This window comes from Taudactylus pleione, unplaced genomic scaffold, assembly GCF_031769625.1.
Source record: "Taudactylus pleione unplaced genomic scaffold, aTauple2 ptg000086l, whole genome shotgun sequence".
Taxonomy (NCBI): Eukaryota; Metazoa; Chordata; class Amphibia; order Anura; family Myobatrachidae; genus Taudactylus; species Taudactylus pleione.
In genome coordinates, this window is record NW_028284488.1 from 6,997,401 (window position 1) to 7,012,678 (window position 15,278).

The window sequence follows — 15,278 nt, forward strand, 5'->3', positions numbered from 1 at the left end:
GTGGCCAGATTTTTTAGGTAATTTTTTGCAAAAAAACAGTGTTGATACCTAATGTGGTTGGGTTTGTTTGAGAGCATCTAATTTTTTGCTAATTTGTTTCTCCCTCTTCTGTTTTTTGACATAATCTTTGGCACTCCAACGATGACTACTTCCTGCTACCCTTACAAAACCTGTATGTGGATATTTTGTGGCTATATTCGGGAACACTTCTTGCCACGCCATATATGTGGAATCATGTTGGCATGGTCCTTCGTCAACCAGTTCTTGATTGGTTTTTTTGGGTGTTTGTTTTTTGGTATGTGTTGTATTTGAGATTATCACTGTGTGTTTTGTTTGTGAGTGACCACTTTGCATTTTCTGTTATGTTGGTAATACATTTTTTTGGAGTGAAATGTTGTCCCTTTTTGGTAATGTTACCACCACATGTAACATTTGACTAAGGGGTAATCCAGTACTGACGCCATTTGTGCAAAAATGATTCCTTTATTCTGGCTCCAAACCAACACCAAAAGGAAGCCTGGACAATCCTTTTGCTTTGTAATATTGCCCTAAGCTGCTTGCACACCAACTAGGAACCTGGAAAATGGTTAAATATCTAATTGTGACTACACCAAAAAAGGGAAATCAAATTTGTACTGTTAGGTGTTTCTTGTGGCTGTTTGACCCAAAAATACAACACACACTCTTATTGGCCCAAATGTGAAATCCTTGCAGGAACACTATACTTATGTCAGGGTAAACAATATGTGGTTGGGACCAAACGAATGAGCCAGAACGTAACTTCAAACAAAACAATTTATTTACAGAATGTTGAACAAAAAAAAAACTACTCCCTAAGGAGGACCGACATACGGTCAAGGACCACCAGCACCCCGATAATTTGGCTGTGCATCTGGGCCACACATCCGGCTAAATTTGCCCGAAGCCTCTGTTCCTCTGTGGGTGAGAAAAAATTGGGGATTAATACAACAATAGTGAAACCACATAAAAAAACAATTTAAAAAAAAAAAAAAAAAAATAGGCATTAAAAATCATCACACTAAAATGGTGTAGGGCAAAAATACAAGGCCTATGTCCAAATTCAGATAGGTGTGCTATGTGTATGTTGAAAACAGCAGTAACAGGTTACGGCAAATGACCAAAACCACTTATTTTTGTGTTAAACAAACAAAAAACATAAAATAAAAAAAATAAAAAAACAGTTTGTGTCGAAATAAAACAGCACCAAAAAACATACCAGAAGACCCAACGCCAGCTACAGAAGGCCCTCCATCGTCCTCCTCGGAGGTGGGTCCATTCCCCAAAGATCGGGGCGGTGTAATGACCGACTCCGGGGAGGGGGTCATTCGAAGAGGGGTGGTTGGAGGAGAGGGGGAATTGGGACGGAGGGGAAGGAGACCAGAAAAATCTGGCTGAGGGTGTAGGAAGGCTGGGGAGGAGGGGGGAATAGGGGAAGGAGTGGAGTTGGAGTGTTGGCTGAGGGTGGGGGAGAGTGGCCGTGCTCGCTGTCTGGCGGGACGCTGATGGCGTAGTCTTCGCTGGGCCCCTAAAAGATGGTAAACAAATTGTGGTTAGATCCAACACAAATCCGCAAACAAAATCAATTTCAAATGCACCCCCAAACCAAAAAAAAAAAAAAAGAATGAGTAAATATGAAAGACAGGGAAAACATGGCCATGCAGATATGAGGAGAATGAATAAAGATGAAAGACAGGGAAAACATGGCCATGCAGATATGAGGAGAATGAATAAAGATGAAAGACAGGGAAAACATGGCCATGCAGATACGAGGAGAATGAATAAAGATGAAAGACAGGGAAAACATGGCCATGCAGATATGAGGAGAATGAATAAAGATGAAAGACAGGGAAAACATGGCCAGGCAGATATGAGGAGAATGAATAAAGATGAAAGACAGGGAAAACATGGCCAGGCAGATATGAGGAGAATGAATAAAGATGAAAGACAGGGAAAACATGGCCATGCAGATATGAGGAGAATGAATAAATATGAAAGACAGGGAAAACATGGCCAGGCAGATATGAGGAGAATGAATAAAGATGAAAGACACGGAAAACATGGCCATGCAGTTAGGGCCACAAAGACAAACATGAAAACCACAATCCATTAAACTTACTTGCAGCGATCTGCATGCGAAAGCATGCCAGCAAGCGGGGCGTCCGCCGTTGCAGGTCCGACCACCTGCGCTCCAGCTGCCCGATATGGCGGCGTGAGCCGAAGGAGCGCAGGCGGGCCCGAACCTCCGCATATGCGGATCGCTTCTCCCGGTTGGTGATGGGTGGAGGCTGGCTGGTTATCCGCCGATCCATCACCTCCGTAAGCACCAGCAGCTCGCGCCTGGTGAATGCGGAGGCTCTCATGATGGCAATGGAGTTTTTGCAAAAAATAATTTTTGATAAAGTGCTCAAAAATTTTCTGATTGGCTAATGTATTTAGGATATTAACAGGAGCAATTCTATTGGTTAGTGTATGAGTCATGTGTTCGACAGGGCCAGAAATCTGAGGAGACTTATGATAGGCTTAATGCAGTGACATGCGTAAGCTAATTTACATTAAAAAATGAACTCCATGAAATATGCGGGGCTAAAAACAAATATACCAATTATTTTATAGGGGTTAACATGTATTTTGACAAATAAAAGCGAATGTTTAAGCCGTACGTATTCTGCGGGTAAACACAAACACGGACATAAATAAAGTTTATTGCATTGTGTAAAAAAATAAAAAAAAACAATTAAGCTAATTGATATATTGATTGGCATGTTACGATTGAGGGAGGTAGGCAGAATAAACGAGCAGTTAATCGAAATGTCTCAGGCCAACTTCCGGGTAGTACTAGTGCGTGCGTTCCCTTCAAGCCACTTCGGGGATGTACGCTCGCTATTTGGCACGCTCGTTAGTTAGAGGAGGGGTCGCCTGAGTTTTGGGAGGATGTTTTGATGCGAACGAAAATACGAGCGTGTGCCTGAATTTAAATATTTCTTTACGTTCACCTAACGTACGAACGGCCACTTGCGTCCGGGTCTGAATCAGGCCCTAAGTCCACTACTGTAGCACTTTCTGAAGTCATGAATTTACTATTGTGTATACTGTACGGTAAGTCTCGGACAGTGCAGAATGGCACAAGTGTGAAAATTCACCAGTACTGTAGCAATACAGACAACTGGGCATGCGCCATGGCATAGCGCTACTTAGTGTATGGCTTGGCTCCACTGGATATGCGGCACACATTCCATTGTGATTGAAACCCGACCACTGGGCATGCGCTGACATTGACGCAATTTTGCGGTTTAAACGCGCAGTCAGTTTGTTATACAGAGACCGGTCTCTTTAACAGGGCCCATTGCCTCTTGATGGTCATAAAAAAATCACTATAATGTCCACGTCTATGTCAGCGCCGGCATTGACGCAAGTTTGCGTTCTAAGGTACAGTACTATATGTACAATAATAAAAATCCTATTTTCGCTGTTTGACTCCTGAAGCACTGGGCAGGCATGCGCTCCACATGTACTGTATTGAATACTGTATATTTTAAGTGAAGATTTTAAAAATAATTAAAAAAAACATATTTTCAAGGTCTCGAACCCACGGAACAAGAAGAGGGGAGAAGCAGTGAGACTAGGCATTAGACCGCTAGGCCACACGCTTCACCCATTACTAGAGTTCTGTACTTTGTAAAGTCTAATGTCTAAGTCTGGGACAGTGCCGACAGTATTTACATTTGGCAAACACAGTATGATTTCAACCGCACAGTCAGTGGGTAATACAGAGCTTAATGATTTCAAACTGGATTAGACATTCTTCTACTGCTTTATTATACCGTACATTCCTGATTCCATGTGGAAAACGCTGTAATACTGTATAGTGTACCGAATCACCGCTTCTGTCAAACAATCATCGGGCGGTGATACAGAACATACCGTACGGTACATTGGAAGTCACATGCATGCGCTATGTAGTTTAGGAAAAGTGACACCTGGTGGGCAAAATGTTGTATTACACGTAATGAAATCAGACGCATGCGCTATGTAGTTTAGGAAAAGTGACATCTGGTGGGCAAAATGTTGTATTACACGTAATGACTTTTTTCATTACTAAACTTTCTTTGTGGCGCGACTAATGGCGTGGTGTGTGGCGCGCCATGCGTGGCATGAGAGATAACGCTGTGATGCCACGTTATAGCTGGGCATATCGGTACATACTGTAGATCAAAGTAAAAAAAAAATCTGCATAGACTAGTCTGCAAAGTATCAGTGTCCAAAAGTCTTGTCATATGAATGTTCAGCAGGACATGGGGTTTTGCTCAAAGGCATGCTGTGTGAGGACTGTTGCTCAAGGCTCTAAACTCACACTGCTGGCCGCATGTATTGCATCCATGAGTGCAGTTTTTTTGTTGTTTTACTGCGTGTGTGTGTGTGTGTGTGTGTATCTATACACACACACACACTCACATGCGTATATTAGAGATGTGCGCCGGGCCATTTTTGCTGGGTTTTTTTGTTCTAATTCGTTGTCCGGTTTTGCCAAAACACAGTGATTGGTTTTGGTTTTGGATTTTTTCAATTGACAAAAAAAGCTAAAATAACATGATTTGAGCCTTTTTTTTGTTATTAACCTCAATAACATTAATTTCCACTCATTTCCAGTCAATGTTGACCACCTCACAGCTCACAATATCGTTTTCATCCAGTTTGGGCCATAAGGTTGCACTGAGCTAGCTGGCTGACTGGCAACTGCAGTGTATGGCACAAACACGTGGCAGTTCAACCTCCAACATGACACATCAGGAAACAAATGTTTTCATTTATCAAGAGGCCTGAGGGAGATAGAGTATGTATGTAGTTGAAGGCAATGAAAGGAAGGTTGGATTTGTATTAAAGTTAATTTTATTTTTTTTATTCCAAGCAAATGTATGAGGGAGGAGGGTAGAGCATGGGTGAACAACAAATCCCATGTTTTGCCCATTAAAAAAACCTTGGTTCAGAATATTTTTTTTAATTAAAGGGTAATGCAGGAGATGCTGTCTGTGGCCATAAACATTTCTTAACATTTTCAGCATTCAGCATGTCGAAGATTTCAGCGGGTGTGGTAGCTCAATTTACAACATGGCACATCAGGGAACACATTTTTATTAATCAAGAGACCTGAGGGAGATGAAGTATGTATGTAGTTGAAGTCAGGGAAAGGAAGGATTGATTTGTAGTAAATTTAATTTAAGTTTTGGATTCCAAAGAAAATTTATGAGGGAGAAGGGGAGGCATTTACAAAAAATATTTTAATCATTCACATCAGTCCTTGCCTCAGTTGAGCTCTTCGGTGGATTTGCATTTTTTATTTAAATCAAAGGGGTATGCAGGAGATGCTGTCTGTGGCCATAAAAATTTCTGGACATTTCATCAATCGCATATAGAAGATTTCAGCGGCTGTGGTAGTTCAACTTCCAAACATGGCACATCTAGGAAATAGAATGGCACTGCAATGGCAGACAGGATGGCAGTTTAATAAACCATACCATAGAAATTATCCAAGAAAGTTTTCATTAATCAAGAACTAGATCTGAGGCTCAAGGAGATGAAGTATGTATGTAGTTGAAGACAGGGAAAAGAAGGGTTGATTTGTAGTAAATGTAATTTAAGTTTTGGATTCTGAAGCAAATTTATGAGGGAGGAGGGGAGGTATTTACAAAGAACATTTACTGGTGGTTCCCAATTTTTTTTAAAAAACTCAAAGGGACATGCAAGAGATGCTGCCTGTGGAAACATTTCTGGACATTTTTGGCATTCATCAACCACATGTAAAAGATTTCAGTGGCTGTGGCAGTTCAACTTCCAACATGGCACATCTGGGAAACAAGAGTGGCAGCAACTTTTCATTAATGAAGACCTAGATCAGTGGCCCGAGGGAGGTAGAGTATGTATGTAGTGTAAGGCAAGGACAGGAAGGATGATAAATGAAATGTTTTTATTCCGAAGAAAATTTATGAGGGAGGAGGAGGATCCAACGAGATCCAAGCCCCAGCTGGGGTTTTCCCACCAGCTTGGATTCAATATGGAGGCAAATATCATCATCCCGGGTTTTGGATTTAATATAAGTCCCTCTCATAGTGATTCAGGTGCCATTTCACACAGAACCAACAGAAGTAGAGCTCACACTAGACTGCCAGGACAGAAATTAATTAATATTTACATCTGGGCGAACATGTTCTATATTTTGCCCACCTAATAAACTTGGTAGTTCAGAATTTTTGAAAGAATGAAAGGGGTATGCAGGAGATGCAGTCTGTAGCCATAAACATTTTTGGACATTTTTGGCATTCATCAACCGCATGTAGAAGATTTCTATGTAGAAGATTGGTATGGCCTTCCATACCAACATGGCACATCTAGAAAAGAGAATGGCACTGCAGTGCCATACAGGATGGCAGTGTAATAAACGATAACAATATGATTGTCATCTGAACAAAAAAGACATTTAGCAATGCTTCAATCAGCACATAATGCAAAGAGAAGATGTGCAAGATGGAATTGTCCTTGGGTCCTCCCACTGATGAGAGTAATGCCAGTGTCGCACCTGCCCATTTCGATTCTTGAATGGGTAGAAGAACTATTAATGCAGCAGTAAACAAAATGGAAGCGCTGAACAGGAAGGGGGCAGAGGTATTATTAAAGTCTGGTGCTAAACATCTCTCATCATCATACTTCTGAGATTATGTATGGCAGGCATGGGAGGGAGGAGAACATCTCCAGATACCATCACAAAATATTCTCTTAATTTGGTGCTTGAGTTGCATCTGACCAAACATGGCTGTTATGAGCAAGTAAAGCCAAGCCCATTTGTTGTTACACATTGGAATGAAAGTTTAAGAAATACGGCAACCAGATTGGCATCTGCAAAAAAGGCGTAAGAGTATTGTGCAAGTATATCTATTTGTGATTTTAGTTGAAATAAATACAGTATGAAACAGAAAAAAAATGAAGTGACAGTACAGCAGCACAAACGCACTGCAGTTTAAAACAATATAGGATATCTATGAAACATTGCCACACAGCAGTGGCAGACAGGATGGCAGTTTAATAACTATAAAAATGTCAGCCAGCAATGCCCCACAAAGAAAAGAGGTTCAAGATGGAATTGTATTTGGGCCCTTCCACCTACCCTTGTATATATTAAACAGTACATGAACAGTTTAATAAACCAATAACTTCAGTGACAGGGACTGCCAATTGTGGCTGAAGTAATTGGTTTGTTTGGGCCCCCACAAAACAAGCTACCAATGGGCATAAGGAAGCTAACAGTATTGTTAATCCTCTCTACAGTTGGAACTGGAAGAGGCCATTCTCCTCATCTGATTTCTCACCCTCATCAGTGTGTACATCATCCTCATACAATATTAATTTATCCCTGCTGGAATCCACCATTAAAAGTATCTCTGTATTTTTTTTACATAATTGGCAGTAAAGGTCTTTCTCGTGGAATTTCCAGTTCATTTTGCTGAACATCATCTTTTCCACATTTTAAAGAAGTAGCCTACTACGCCAATCGCTGATAAGGTTCCCGGCTGTGCTGAAAACTCTTTCTGAGTACACACTGGAGGGTGCGCAGCTTAGGTAATGCAAAGACAGTCTGTACATGGGCCTCCAAATTGTCTTTTTGTCTTTCCAGTAGTCAAAGGGACTCTGGACCTCATTCAGAGTCGGTCGTTGCGGCCGCTTGGTCGTAAGGTAAAAGGGGCTGGATATGCAAATGAAGCGCTCGCAAGTTGTGTCGTTAAGATGGGATCGTTAGCTGGACGAGCAAGGGGAGGATGCAGCCGTAAGACTAAAAACACGCCCCCTTCTCGTTCACAATACACGTCATCTCCGGGCATATAAGAATTAATCAAGACCATCAGGAACCATCGGAGCTGGTCGTAGAGCTTAAGGTTGACCATACCCTCTCTTAAGCACTACGATCAAGTCAGTGTAAAAACCTCCCATGTCACATGTGCCATGACACTCCCCCGTTCACAAGCACCTTCCCCTGTTACCACAAATGCCTCCTCCTGTCACTCAAACTAACGACCTGGCCAAGTTGAAGGAGAGAGAAATTTCCTATCGCAACAGCTAGTTTGTACACGCGCATTGCGAAACTTACGCATGCGCTGTTTTGCGAACATCGCTGGGTATGACTGAGCGGCCACTGACAACCGACTCTGAATGAGGTCCTCTTTGACATGCCTACTGTATGTGTATGGTTTCATGAAAATAATCCACCACCATTCTTTGGATGGTGACCCTATCTGATGGAATAGCGGTAGTGGTGTATCTAATTTTTGCCAATTCTTTTAGACCCAACCAGATGTCACAATGTTGTGTTGACTGCATCACCACTGGGTCTTTTGGGAAAGCTGAGTTTTTTACCTGGCAGCTGCCAGAGAAACTGAAAGAGATGTTGTTGTGTCGTGTACCACTTGAGCTGCCAACTGGCTCACCAGGAGCTCTTTGTATCTCTTAAGATCTCGGTCAGTTGGTAAGAAACACAACTTACAGCTTAAAACTAGGATCAAACACAGTTGCCAAAATGTAGTGATCCAATTTGAAGATATTGGCAACCCTTGGATCCTGGGGAAGCAAACAAAGGACTTGATCTACAATTGGAATCACTTTGTTTAATGTTCTCCTTCACCTTGCACAAGATGGAAAGCATTCTCCACTGCATACAAACACTCCCCCTCCTCTCCCAATGTCAAGACTTGTTGTATAGCTGTGGATGACTTTTCGCTGTTCATCCATCCGCTGAAGCATATAAAGTGTAGAATTCCACCTGGTTACCATCTCTTGCTTCAATTGGTGGCAGGGCAAATTCAACTGTTACTGCAGCTGCTGCAATATTCTGCATGCTGTGGCTTAATGGCAAAAATGTCCTGAAATTTTTCAGGCCACAGACAGCATCTAATGCTGTAATGCTCTCACAATATTGGTGGCGTTGTCTGAAGTCACAAATCCTGAGGAGAGTCCAAGTGGAGTAAGCCATTTTGCTATGACATATCTTCATTTTTCTAAGAGGTTGTCAGCCTCTTAGTGAAGCCGGTGATACACTGAGTAGCCTGCCTTGAATGAGCTGGTGTTGTTTGTTAGATACTGCTACTGCTGCTAAAGATGAATCGCCCACCCAGTGGGCTGTCACAGTCATGTAATCTTTAGTTTGCCCAATACCACTTGTACACATATCTGTAGTTAGGTGAACAGTGGGTACATTAGCCTTTTGTAGACCAATTATTAGTTTCTTTTAACGTCCTGGTACAGTCGAGGAATGGCTTTTTGGGTACAATGGAACCGAGATGGAATTTGGTACCGGAGAAACAGGACCTAAATTAATGATGTGAAACCCACTGCAGTTATGGCAGATATTGGATGCAGATCTAATACTAGAATAGCCATGATGGCATCAGTGATCCGCTGTGCAACTGGGTGAGAGCTGTCATGCTTGCTTCCCCTTGCAAAGGATTGTTTCACAGTCAGTTGTTTTTTTTTTAAATACTAGTCTTCTTGGTTCCCTTCTGGGATGATGAACCATCCCAGAAGCAGCAGGTCTAGTGCTGAAGGATTCTTATGAGGAATCGTGGATAGGGGAGGAGTCACCTAATCTTAACAAATTGGATGCAGCACTACCTCCGATCATCACTGTGGATATTGAGGATGAAGGTGTTGGCGGTAAAGATGGCAGGTACTGGGATCTAGTTGAACTTTAGAGAAGGGAGCTAGCTGACGTTGGACTGCTTGTTGTTATTCTTTTAGCACTAGTTTCTGATATTGTCAAAACATTTTCATGAGTTTGCTGCATATGACGTAACAGGGAGGAGGTTCCTAGATGGTTAACATCCCTAACTCTACTTACCATGTTTTACAAATGCTACAGATGGCTTGACAATTGTTGTCAGGATTTGGGTAAAAATAATTCCATACATAAGAGGTGCATTTGTTGGTCCTATGCCCAGGCATGAGTGGCCTTTCTCTAATTATGGCCAAGAGCTGTTTCCACTGGTGCCTGACTTACACATATAAGATACTCATCCTCAACATTTTCATTAGCGCCGGCATCAGCTACACAAATATCCCCTTCATCCTCTTGCACTTTCTCGGTGGCATCCACAATTTCTATGTCATCAGCTATATTTGTGCTGCTCATAGCCACATTTGCAGAGAGAGCAGAAATGGTGGAAGGTGGCTTCTTTGCGAGTACAACAGTACTCACACGTCGCACTTGTGGACACAGTTAGACTCTCCTCAGGGATTTGTGACATTTCTGTTTCTGGATGCACAATTTGTTTTACTGCCTTAGTGGTTTTCATTTTTTTTCTACCTCTTCTTCACTCTGAGTGATAAGGTCTTGCATCGTCATGAGAGGCAGAGGAAGACACTTGCAGAATCACCACTCATAAATAAAGGTCAAAACCTCAGTCTCTCCTTGCCACTGTGTGTGGTGAATGGCATGTTTCTTTTTTTGATGGTGCAGTTCTATTCCTGCGTGGACTGGAGCCACAGGGCTTATGTAAGCACATGAACAAAACAAAGCGCACCAAACAGTACAATACAATTATTACATTTATTTTTTGGATGGTGCAGCTCTATTACTTCGTTGAATGGAGAAACAGAGCTTATGTATGCACGTCAACGAAGCAACACCAAACAGTACAATTATTTAATTTATATTTTTGATGTCACAGCTCTATTCCTGCGTGGACTTGAGCTACTGGGCTTATATATGCATGTGAACAAAACAAAGTGCACCAAACAGTATTAACACTGTAATGAGGCACATTATGAACTGGGTACATTACTTTGTGGCATAATATGAACTGGGGGTACTGCAATGTGGTATAATATGAACTGGCGGCACAACAATGTTGCATAACATGTACTGGGGACACCGTATGACATACTGGGGTAAACTGTGTGGCATAATGTGAATTGGCAGCACTACAGTGTGGCATATTGTGAACTGGGGGCTCTACAATGTGGCATAATATGAACTGGGGGCACTATGTGGCATAATGAGAACTATGGCACTACTATGGACATAAATGTAACTTGGACACTGCTATGGGGCATAAAATGAACAACTGCTGCACACAGAAGTGTCTCTTTAGAAGCATTGTGGTGGGGGCCCCTTCAAAATGTTGCTATGGGGCCCACAAAGTTCTGGCTAAGCCCCCGCCCCTAAGAAAAAATGAATGTTTGAGGAAAAACACCACCAATAAATTACATTTTGGTGAAATTTTATATATCTGAATGTAGTGGCAATGGCAAATATATTTACGTATTTTTGAAAATGTAAACTCAAGTGCAAAATAATACTTATAAACTGTGCTTTAAATAGTGTTACATTATGATTAATTTACTATTATCTTACCATCAAACGGTACCCATGATATCTTGTATTGGGTTATTCCAGATGTTTTCTTCCATGACAGTTTTATAATATTAACTCCAGTATCAATGATCTGCAGATCTTTAACAGGAAGGACCTGAACAGGATTTGAGTCTGCAAGAACAAATGGAATAATAATATGCACAGGAAATGCACTGAAATCATGCACAATAAGGTTGATTCATATTTGGGAGCAAAGCAAAATGAGGAGCAACTTTACACCTGGATAAATAATGTTTCTTTGCTAATGGTGCAATTAATGAAGAGCTCAGCTAGGGCACAGCCCTCCCAACCCTAACTCTGTAATGTAAAATGGTTTTGCCAAGGTGCACATTTGCTCCTTTTCTTGACTTTGCTCCCAACTCTTAATTCTACCTGCTACATATGGGACTTTGCATAAGTGACCTGCTGCATGTGGGACTCTGCATGTTGGACTCTGCAAACGTTTTTTTTATCACCGCGCCGCTGAATGAGAAGACAGAGAAGACGCGGTGGGTGGGTGGAGTGAAGATGAAGACTCCTGAGGAACCGCCCGAAGCAGAGAGAAAGTAGATGGAAGGAGCGAGTGAGGTTTTTTTATTGAGTATGAATAAGGTAGCGGGGGAAGGGGGTTTGTGGTGGGGGGAGGGGATTTCTGATGGCAGCCCTGCCCGGTGGGAACCATCGGGATGCGTGCACAGTGCGAATCAGACTTAAAACATCTGCCGCTTGCGTCTGACATCAACGCTGCATCCACCTCTCAGGCCCACTGTCTTTATGTTGTGAATTATGAGTATGCTCTTAGGAGACCCCCTGTTTTAACTGCACTGGACCCCCCCAACTCTTAATTCAGATCTGCACCTATGATGATATACAAAAGGGAAAATGTCATGTTATTAATTTTGAAGAAAATCATTAATATTGAATTAAAACTACATATAGCTAAATTAATAACAAGTGCTTGTCTTGGTATTCATATCTGCAAATAGTAAATAACAATAGTCAAGGCCTCACCAACAATATTGCTATATAAGGGGCCAATTCTCATGAAATATATACGTATTCCCTTTGCACTATGGACTTTATTCAGACCCGCTCGCTAAGGTGCGATCGCTTGCTCTGAGCGATTTTCTCCCATCTGCGCATGCGTATAATTCGCAGTGCACGTGCGCAAGCCATTCGCTGCAATCTGATTTTGGTAGCTCGTAAGCCACTATCAGGTCGCTACTTTGAGCCGTTGTGCCGTTTGTGGGAGGTAACAGGGGAAGGTGCTTGTAAACGGGGGAGTGGATGTGCGAACGCAGGCGTGTCTGGCCACCAAAACGGAATTTAAAGGGCAGGCATAATTAGCAAAGTAGCGTCATTGTATACGTCACCTGCATGTATTCAGCCAGCGCTGATCGTTGTGCTTGCGGCAGGCTAAGGCAACCCCAAGGGCTGCGAGCAGCTCCGATGGCTCACGATGGTCTCGATTAATCCTTAATGTCCCGGAGATGACGTGTGTTGCAAGTGGCAAGGGGGCGTCTTCAGACATTTGCGAGCGCAGTTTGCTGTAGCTCGCTAAAACATAGCGGGAGTCCTTATGCGACGCAGTGCGAGCGCTTCATTTAAATATCCAGCCCCTTTTTGCCAGCGAGCGATCGCATCTTGCGAGCGGGTCAGAATGAGCTCCTATATTTATTATTGATCTTGCAATAACTTTACTGTACAACTTGGAATGTTAATAATCTCCTACTATTATTATAATAATAATAATAATAATAACAATAACAATAATAATATTATATTATGAAAACAGCATTAAATATATCATATTCACATTTATGACCAGTGCTTACCTGTGATTTGAACAAGGGTGGCTGGTGGCCCCTCAGTGTTACTATAAACAGCCTGAACGCTCACTATGTACCTGGTGTTCGGTTGTAAGTTAGTAATGTGGTGAGACCGGACAGTGGAAGCCAGGTATTGACTTTTAGGGGTGTCTGAAAATAGTAATAAAATAACTGGTGTTAAATACTGTGTGCATTTAGTCTATTACCCTAAAAGTATTAGTGGAATATGGAGTTTTTCATGCAATGCTTCCTGGGAACAACTATTAAAAAATAAGTTTCTCCAAAAGAACAAAGGACTATTTATATAGTATCTCCTAGAAGAGCCTTATCCCCATACTGCACGATGTTGTAGCAAGTTTTTATATTGCTAAATGGAACAACATGCCTTGTTCTGGTAAGACCAAAGCAGGCTGAAATTAATAGGTCTTAATGTTAGAAATTGAGTTCTAGCAGTAAATGGAGATTAACACAGCAGAAAATAATGATTGACAGTTGTCATATCATAGTAATCCCTGATTGCATATTCTTCTCATAAGTAAAACAAAGTGGAGTAACCTGATGATGCAGGGTTCCAGGACAGTTTGTATTCAGTAGCTCCAGTGGTGGAACTCCAGGCCAGAGAGACAGAAGTACTGGTGTATCCAGTCACCTTGAAGTTAGACACATATCCAAGAGGTGCTGCACAATACAATAGTTTAATGTTAGCCACATGAATGATAGATTTATTTTTAGGCACAAGCTAATTGACTGCAGTAAGAAGGAAATATATTATTTTACCCATTTATAGCTAATTGTGCATAACAACACCAATCTATTTAACAAGCAACATTAATTAATGCTAGTTATGGGCACAGAGAGCGGGGGGGAGCGGGTACTGATTACTTGGGCCCGGGCTTGCTGAAAGAACTTGGCGGGGGTCTGGGTTCGCCACTCGCCTCTTCTAGCCCTGTCAGCAGCAGCAGCGCAGTGAGTACAGGGAGGATGCTGCTGCTGCTGCCACTGAGTGCAGCATTAGTCTCCTCTGCCTGCACCTGATGGGAGGGGGGAGAGCAATCGCACTGATCGCATCCCCCCGCAGACCCCTGGTTCTGCACCTGGCTAAGGGGCATAATGGTATCCCCCCCCTGTGGAGTGCTTGACACTGCAGATACTGTTTTGGCTTTTCGTTTTATTAGTAAGGAAGCATGGCCACACCTCCTTACATTAGACCACGCCCCTTGCCCAGCCAGGCTATCTACGGCCCTATTGCTAGTAACCATAAAGACTGTGTACATGTACATTGCACACAATGGAGAACATTAAGAGATGGACACATTTGCACTCCATGTATCAAATGACAGCCGTAAAAATAAGAGCAAACTTTGCTTATGTTGAGTCATACACAGCTCAAACAGAGTAGTATCAACACAGTATAATAAGCTAAGTACACATTAGACGATTTCTCTGACGATATGCCCGATTCCGACAATTCGGGCCGACATATCATCAAAATCGTTTAGTGTGTACTCACTATGTCAACTGTTGTGCCCTCCCGTTTGTTCATTAGCCGCATCGTCAGGTCATCCCTACATGCAGCTCAACCAGACAATGTGGCTGATGACCCCAGCAGCGAAATGCGGCAGAGGCCGACATATTGGGCAGTCAGGCACCGGATCATCTAATGTGTATGGGCCGCCCAATATGTAGGCCCGTTGGCGGTTGTGGTCGCCAGTCACATCGCTAGGGACACATATCGTTTAATGTATACCCAGCGTCTGGGCCGGACTGACCATCTGGTAAATACCAAATGGGCTGTTGGTCTGATGGGTTATCCTGGTTGCCAGTCAGAAGCTGAGCCATTTGGAGGCTTGACTCAGAAGTTCTGCATCTTGATGATCTTCTCGGCAGGATGGATGTAAGGCATGACATGACATCACATTGCGCATACTGGGGAGACTGGGAGCTACTCAAGGAGCCGAGAGGAGGACACCAGGAGTTTGACGTTATCACCAAGGAATTCCTGTCTGCTTAACATGCCAGGGGTTGATTTTTAATGC

General features: G+C 42.5%; 1 protein-coding gene across 3 annotated transcripts in view; it reads right to left on the reverse strand.

The window, feature by feature from the left end:
• The window catches only part of LOC148529144 (uncharacterized), a 486,130-nt gene that overhangs the window by 373,812 nt on the left and 97,040 nt on the right, over positions 1–15,278 (reverse strand). For all 3 annotated transcript variants that reach the window (XM_088468693.1, XM_088468692.1, XM_088468691.1), the window contains exons 15-17: positions 13,798–13,920; positions 13,249–13,392; positions 11,414–11,545 (exon numbers count right to left, since the gene is read on the reverse strand). In XM_088468693.1, the coding sequence (XP_088324819.1) occupies positions 11,414–11,545; positions 13,249–13,392; positions 13,798–13,920 (399 nt within the window). The remainder of the gene's footprint in view (positions 1–11,413; positions 11,546–13,248; positions 13,393–13,797; positions 13,921–15,278) is intronic.